Here is an 8,404-nt window from a genome sequence, read left to right on the forward strand (position 1 = left end):
GAGAAACTTTACAATGGAGAGATCTGACAAATGCTACAACTGACAGGTGATGAAGGTGAACATCAGTAGTGATTACCATATGCCCTTGGTAACATGGGATGCGAAACACTTTACCTCGATAATCCTCCTGCCAAGCTCCATAGCCCAGGCCCAATCATGAGAAAAACATCAGATAAATCCCAAATGAAGGCCATGTTTAAAAAAACAAAACAAAACAAAAAAAAAAAACAAAAAAAAAAACAAAACCACCTATCTAATGTTCTTCAAAACTGTCCCGTTCATCAAAAACAGGAAAAGTTTGAGGAACTGTCATAACTGAGAGTAGTCTGAGACATGACAACTAAATGTGATATGTTATTCTGGATGGGATTCCCAAACAGAAAACAGACATTAAGTAGGAAATAAGAAAATGTGAAACCATATGGATTTTAGTTAATAATACTGTATTAACATTGGTTCAGTAATTGTGAAAAATGTTCCCTGTGAATGTAAGATGCTAATAATAGGGGAAACTGGGCATGAGTTAGATAGACGCTATCCATATTATTTTTACAAGTATTCTGTAAATTATTTCAAATATATAAGCTCATAATTTAAAATCTACCATAGTATAGTAGAAAAGACTTGACAGCTGCGGGATGGTGCTATGTAATTGCCTATCCATATGGAGGAAAAGAATTGAAAACTTGAAAGCTATCTACCACCATGCACAAAAAGAAAATCCAGATGGATTCAGGACCTACATGTGGAAAAGCAAAGCTATGAAAAAATTTTAAAAAATCTTTTTTTATGGATGACCTTATCAAAGTGTAGTCCCTAGACCAGCAATATCACATCCTCTGGGGATCTGTTAGAAATGCAATTTCTTGGGCCCCATCCAGAGTAACTCTGTAATGCCAGATGCGTTGTATGCCCACCTCAAAAGACCACCAGAGACACAAGTCAAAGCCAAACAGCAAGGGTCGTTTATTGCGAGTTCGAACCCGGACCTCTGCACACTCGTTGCCGGTGATGCTGAGAGGTCCCGAGCAGAGTAAGTGCAGGGTTTTTATAAGCAGGTACAAACAAGTTTTGGGTGAGGTACAAACAAGTTTAAAAAATCATACCTGGTGTTGGTTGATTGGTGTTGGGAGCCCGCACCCGCATTAAGCAAGCATTTGAACAGAAGCAAAAGTAGCTAGTTAGCCGCGCATTGAGCAAGGACTTTTACAGAAGCAGAAGTAGCTGGTTGATAACTCTTTCGGGCGTAAACAAGTTTCGGGTGGGGTGAGGTTTGTCCAGGCCTTTCATCTCCCCCTCTCTCAAGGACCTGAGGAGCCAATCTTGGATCCTCCGTGGGCATGAGTGCAGTCGTTGTCATGTAAGTCTAGGGGCTGGTATTGCTGTCTTAAGACCAGAGTTTGAACTGTCTGGAGGCTTTGATTGGCAAAAGTTACCAGGTGGTTTAAAATGTATGGTCCAAAAGTTAACAGGAGGAGTAAGACACAGACGGGTCCCAGCAAGGAAGAGATTAAGGTCGTTAGCCAAGGGGACGAGGCAAACCAGGATTGGAATAAGCCCTTTGTTGCCTCTCACTCCTTTTTCCACTTTGCCAACCCTTCTCTCACCTTAGCCATAGAATCTTTGACTACTCCTGAGTGATCAACATAGAAACAACATTCCTCCTTAAGGGCAGCACAGAGGCCCCCCTGTTGGAGGAATAGGAGATCTAACCCCTGTCTCTTTTGTAGGACTACTTCCACTAACGAGCTGATTGACTCTTGCAACTTTGAGATGGATAATTCTAGCTCCTGTATATCTGCATCTATGGCTTCTCGCAGGCCCTGATAGTGGTGGTGTTGTGAGATTAAGGCTGAGGTTCCAGTGGCTACCCGGGCAGTTCCTAGTCCTAGCCCCAGGATGAGTGCAAGAGTCAAGCTTACGGGTTCTCTCTTAACCCTGTGTGGTCCTCCCTCCCAGTATGAAATCACGTCCTCATAGGGGTGTAGATTAGGCGAGGTACAAGATGCTCCAGAACACAATAGTCTTTAGTTCGGTTCAGTGCTGACAGATGGATGCATCATGTAAGTCCACAGGCCCACCAGGTATTTTGGGGTGGTATTAGATATTTTTCTGTGTCATTTATGGCTGTAGTCTGGTTGCAGATGTGGGCATGTTCTGTGGGACCTGTCCTATACAAGTCCCTTGTCCACTTATGGCTATTATAATTAGGCAATGGTTGGAGTTAGACCATCGACACATTGAAGGTGAACTGGAGCTATTATCACTTCCAGAACTGGTCAAGCCCTCATAAAAGGGGGGTGATGTTTCATAACACAACCAGCAGGACTCTGTGGTGCTAGGATTAGTATAGTTTAGGACTTGAAAGGCGCACTGAACTAGTTGGGTTAGGCGGGTGTGGGTGTCTTTTGGCTTAGGGCCCGTGATTTCTACAGGCTGCTTTTCAGAGTTTGGGGTAGGGATGGTTGGCATGTGTGTAGGTGGTGTCAGCTTTGGTCTCCGGGGAGGCAAGGCGAGAACTGGATTGGGTCCTATAGTGGCTTTAGAGGTTTCTATATAAAGTTTTATAGTGAACGTTAGACCATCGTCATAACGTTCTTTATAGAATCTGAGGCCCCAGGTATGTCCCCTCACCCAGTTAAGTTGTCTTTTTCCCGACTCGGTAAAGGTTAGTTTGAGTGGGTGGCACCACTGGTCTTTACAGGCTGGGTTCTGTGTCCAGGGGCTGCTCCTGGCATGAGAATAATTCGCCATCACGGTTATGTAGTCCCAGCCTGAGGTAGGTTTCCAATAAGTGTCACCAGTAGTTTTGCAGCCCCAATTGCGACAATGAAAGTGGGCTGCCCCACCACATGAGTGGGTCCACCCTCTGGGTCTGTGGAACCCGGGGCATACATAGAAGGTAAGCATCCTTAACATACTTCGCTGACTCCAGTCCCCACAGCCTCCCCAAGGATCTAACCCGAGTCGCCCCCGGGGGATAGTTGTGAAGGGGGCTCCTGAAGGCTGAAGTAGTTCTCTACGTCCCAGTTGGCTGGAGCTCCCATGGCTAACTTACAAACGTCAGGGTATAAGTTAGGCCACCAGGTGTAGGGAGTAGCTGTGTGTGATATGTTCCAAACTACTAAGCCCGCACTATTAGTGACCCACCAAGTCAGAATGGCTGGGGCGTGGGGATTGGAGGTCCCATACCATGGCAGGAATGTAAACAGCAGGACAGAGAGAGAAAGTTTCATATTAATTATTGGGGAAGCAGGGGGTCAGGTTTTCTGCGCAGGGTTAGTTTTAGAGGATTGTCCTTACTGCGGTCCACTGTCCAACTGATGTCCTGGTCAGGCTCCCCAATGAGATCTGACAGGGGGTCGACTGGTTTGATGTGAGCGTGGTGGACCCAGGTGGCGATGTTGTCTACTTTGACGGCTGTGGAGGTGGCCAGGATGATCTGGTAAGGTCCTTGCCACCTGGGCTCGAGATTCTCAGGCTGATGTCGCTTGACGAGGACCCAGTCCCCCGGGCAAAGTTGGTGGGGTGCAGGCGGTGGCTCTGTCTTATACAAGTCCTTCAGTTTAGACCAAATCCTTTTGTGGACCTGCTGCAGGCCTTGGAGGGAAAACAAGAGGGAGTTATCCAGGTCCGACTCTGTGAGATAGGTTTTGAGTTTGGGAATGACAGGAGGAGGCCTGCCATACATGATCTCATAGGGCGTGAGCCCCAGCTTGTATGGGGTGTTGCGTACCCAATACAGAGCGCGATACAGAGCGTAGGGGAGTAGAGCCACCCAGTTAGCACCAGTCTCCATGGTCAATTTAACATTTAGCGGTTTAAGGTTCTATTCATTCTCTCTACCTGTCTTGAGCTCTGAGGTCTATATGCACAATGCAATTTCCAATTAACCCCAAGTATGGAAGCCAGTCCCTGACTTACCTTAGAAACGAAGGCTGGCCCATTTTCTGATCTTATTACAACAGGAAAGCCATACCTGGGCAGGATGTTCTTGACTAGTTTCTTTGTTACAACCTGTGCTGTTTCGTGCTTGGTTGGGAAAGCCTCAGTCCAACCTGAAAAGGTATCTATGAACACCAGTAAGTACTTATAGCCATATTTTCCAGGCTTTACCTCTGTAAAGTCTATTTCCCAGTAGGCTCCCGGCAGGGTCCCCCTTTCTCTGGATCCGGCCACAGTGGGATGTGGGTGAGCGTTCTGGAAACGGCAGGCTGTACAGCTTGAGGTAATCTTCTGTCTTCCTGGTGATATCTTTGATGAGTAGCTTGGATTGCCTTATAGGAGCCTGAAGTCTTTTAGAACCCAAGTGGGTCATGCGATGAATTCGCTCCAAGACTGTCTGCCCCAAGGCCTCGGGGAGGATAATGTTATCCCTGGCATCCTGCCACCAACCATCCTTGATCTGAGTCATTGGGAGTTTGCTCATCCAGGCGATGTCCTCTCCAGAGTACTTGGGGTGAGGTGGCAGTTCTCGGGGCCCTGGGTCAGGCAGCTGTATAGGCAACACTGGAATGGTCCCATGGGCTATCTGGCGAGCAGTCTGGTCAGCAAGGTTGTTTCCCCGGGAAACCGGATCATTTGGTTTCTGGTGGCCGGGGCAGTGTACTATGGCCAGTTTCTTGGGGGCCCAGATGGCCGTTAGTAGGGCCAAAATTTCGTCCCTGTTTTTAATGTCTTTCCCCTCGTCTTTCCCCCTTTCTCTGTAAATTGCTCCATGGATGTGGGCTGTGGCAAAGGCATATCGACTGTCCGTGTACACAGTCATCCGGAGGCCCTGCCCCAACTTTAGGGCCTGGGTCAGGGCGATTAACTCAGCTCTTTGTGCTGAGGTGCCCAGAGGTAATGCCTCTACCCAAATAACCTCTGTTTCAGACGTCACCGCGGCCCCTCTGTGTACCTTTGTCCTTGGTGAACGAAGCTGCTGCCATCGGTGAACCAGATAACTTCGGCATCCACAAGGGGGTAGTCCTGCAGGTCATCTCGTAGCCCATAAGTCTGGGCCAATATGTCGGCGCAGTCATGGAGGAGTGCATCCAAGTCCAGGTCAGGTAACAGGGATGCAGGGTTTAGGGCCCGAGGGGAAGTGTAGGTTATTCTTAAGGGGTTCAGTAGCAGTCCTTGGTAATGGACCAAGAGAGCATTACTCATCCATCGGTCTGGAGGTTGTTTAAGGACGCCTTCAATAGCATGCGGGATGGTCACATGTAATTCCTGACCCATGGACAGCTTATCGGCGTCCTTTACCGTTAGGGAAGTGGCTTCTATCATCCGTAGGCAAGGGGGCCACCCGGCTGCCACGGGGTCTAATTTATTTGAAAGGTATGCTACGGGCCTAGGCCAGGGGCCTAGACTTTGAGTCAGTACTGCCTTAGCCACCCCATTATGCTTATCCACAAACAGGTGGAACGGTTTAGAAATGTCTGGTAGACCCAGAGCTGGGGCAGAGAGGAGGGCCTTTTTTATCTGCTGGAAGGCTCATTGTGCCTCCTCCATCCATTCAAAATCCTGCTGGTTTCTGGAAGCTGCGTACAGAGGCTTGGCCATCTCGGCGAAGCCCGGTATCCATAGTGGGCAGTATCCTGCTGTCCCCAGGAACTCTCTTACCTGGCGTGGTGAGGTAGGTCGGGGGATGCAGAGCACAGTGTCCTTGCAGGCATCAGTGAGCCATCTTGTCCTCCTTTGAGCAAGTACCCTAGGTACACTACTTCAGGCTTACAAATCTGGGCCTTCTTTGCTGAGGCTCGGTATCCTAAGTCACCAAGGGTTCGAAGAAGGTTTTCGGTTCCTCGGAGGCAGGCTTGTTGAGTCTCTGCAGCTATTAAAAGATCATCTACATATTGCAAGAGCGTTATATCGGGATTCTGATTTCTGTACTCACTTAGATCCTCGTGGAGGGCCTCATCAAACAGGGTGGGCGAGTTCTTGAATCCCTGCGGGAGACACGTCCATGTCAACTGCCCATTTATGCCTCTCTCAGGGTCTGTCCATTCGAATGAGAAGAGTTCCTGGCTTGTGGGCGCTAAGGGTATACTGAAAAAAGCGTCCTTCAGGTCGAGAACGGTATACCACTTCTTGTTTGGCCTCAGGGCACTGAGGAGCGTGTAAGGGTTGGGGACAGTGGGATGTATGTCCATAACCCGTTTGTTAACTTCCCTCAAGTCTTGCACTGGCCGGTAATCCCTGCTGTTGGGTTTACGCACCGGCAGCAGGGGAGTGTACCAAGCCGAGTGGCAGGGGCGTAATACCCCAGAGTCCAGGAGGTGATGGATGTGGGGGGTGATACCTGACTTAACCTCTGCAGATAGGGGGTATTGTTTGACCCAGACGGGGTCGGCCCCAGGTTTGAGCTCTATAAAGAGGTCTGGTCGGTGTTTTGCCAGCCCTATGCCCCCTGTTTCAGCCCAGGCTTCCGGGAACCAGCGTAGCCAGGACTCGATATCCTGCTCTCAAGGGAGTGCAGTTTGGTAGAGCAGATGCTCATCTTCCAAACGCACTGTGAGTATTATTAATGACAGGTTCCGTGAGTCGGTCACCATGGGACAGCTGAGCGACTCGGGTTGGAAGTAAATGTGTGCTCCCATTTTAGTGAGTAAGTCTCTTCCTAGTAAGGGGCAGGGGCTGTCAGGGATGACCAAGAAGGAATGTGTTACCTCCCCTCTACCCAAGTTAACTGTCCGTTGGGTGGTCCGGGGGTATCTCCTAGTTCTGGTGGCTCCCTGGACCCAGGAGGATCTTTCTGAATTTTTTGCATACGGTATGGTTAACACTAAGTGTTGAGCTCCCGTGTCAACCAAGAACTGGATGGGGTTCCCCTCCACTTGTAGGGTTACCCTGGGCTTAGGGAGGGGAATCGAACCCGGTCCCCCCTAATCCGAATCCTGTGTGGATAGGATGGGAGTGGGTCTTGGCTCCCATGGCTGTGGTCTGGTTCACGAGGAGGTCTTTCCTAGGGCAATCACGTGCCCAATGCCCTTTTTCCCAGCAATAGGCGCATTGATCATTATCTAGAGGGCATCTAGATTGTCGGGCCATCTGAGCTCCCCTTGAAGGGGCTGATTCCCTCTGGACAAAGGTGGCCAGGACCTTGGTCATTTCCTTGGTCACCTTCAGCTGTTTATCCTCTGGGGTATCCCGGCTATTGTAGACCCGTTGTGCTATACGGAGCAGGTCCTGAACCTGTTTTCCTTCCAGATCCTCTAATTTCTGGAGCTTCCTTTTAATGTCAGGGGTTGCCTGGTTGACAAAGGACATAACTACTGCTGCCTGATTCTCAGGGGCCTCGGGATCCATGGGGGTATACTGTCTAAAGGCTTCCATCGACCTTTCTAGGAATGCCGCTGGACTCTCTGTCTTACCTTGCATTACTGCATATACCTTAGCCAAATTGGTGGGCTTGAGAGCAGCAGCCCTGAGACCTGCCATTAGAGTCTGGCGATAAATGAGTAGTCGTCCCCTACCTTCTGCCTCGTTGTGGTCCCAGTCAGGCCTGGACAGAGGGAAACTTGCATTAATGAGGTCCATATTAGCTATTGGTTGACCATCATCCCCAGGGACCAACTTTCTTGCTTCCACCTGGATCCTTTCCCGTTCCTCCATGGTGAACAGGATCCGGAGAAGTTGCTGACAGTCGTCCTAGGTGGGCTGGTGGGTGAACATGATGCTGTCTAAAAGAACTATGAGATCCTTTGGATTATCCGAGAATCGCGCATTCTGACTTTTCCAGTTATATAGATCACTGGTTGAAAAAGGCCAATACTGGAGTCTAGGGTTACCAGTGTCATGGGATGGGGGGGCAATCTCCCGAAGGGGTAAAGCCACAGTGGAGTCTGGCGAGCGGGGAGGGTTTTCTCTTTGAGAGCGCCCTCTAGTGTCCGGCAGGCCCATTGGTCCCTCCGCGGGGTGGATTGGGGGCGGTTATTGCCTCTCGACCCTCCGTTTCTGCTTAAGGTGGAGCTGGGGAGGCCATTGCTTCTCGATCCTCCGCTATCGCCTGAGCTCTCGCGGGAGGGAGTTGGTAAGGGGGTGGATCAAAACTGAGTAAATCTTGGCTATCAGTGAGGACAGGCAGAGGGGGCGCGGACAGGTTTCGAGGTTTAAGAGGTTCTGTAGGTCGGGCTACAAGGATCTTGAAGTTTCCTGCAGATAGGATGGGGGCTAGCCAGGGAGGGGGATTTTCTACTAAATCTTGCCATACCAATATGTAGGGGCCTTGGTCTGGATGCCCCCCCTTTCCAGGCAAGAGAATCTGGGACTTGATCTTAAGGATAGTGGGTAGGCAAATGGTGCCTCCTATGGGCCATTCCACCTCGAAGGTCAGCCATTCGGAACGGCAAAAAGTGATGAGTTTAGATCTCCGGATATCCAGGCTCAGGTTATTGCCTCTCACCCGAACATCCTTGAA

At 49.7% G+C, this 8,404-nt stretch overlaps 1 protein-coding gene across 1 annotated transcript; it reads right to left on the reverse strand.

The window, feature by feature from the left end:
• Positions 1-3,241: 3,241 nt before the first annotated feature.
• LOC131825542 (uncharacterized) lies at positions 3,242-7,599 on the reverse strand. Its single transcript, XM_059165027.1, is given in 6 exon segments — positions 3,242-3,825; positions 3,828-4,165; positions 4,221-4,897; positions 4,900-5,675; positions 5,678-6,735; positions 6,860-7,599. Coding segments are annotated over 6 exon segments (4,173 nt in total).
• Between the last annotated feature and the right edge of the window lie 805 nt (positions 7,600-8,404).

Source organism: Mustela lutreola, chromosome 2 (genome assembly GCF_030435805.1).
Source record: "Mustela lutreola isolate mMusLut2 chromosome 2, mMusLut2.pri, whole genome shotgun sequence".
In the NCBI taxonomy this organism is placed as follows: domain Eukaryota; kingdom Metazoa; phylum Chordata; class Mammalia; order Carnivora; family Mustelidae; genus Mustela; species Mustela lutreola.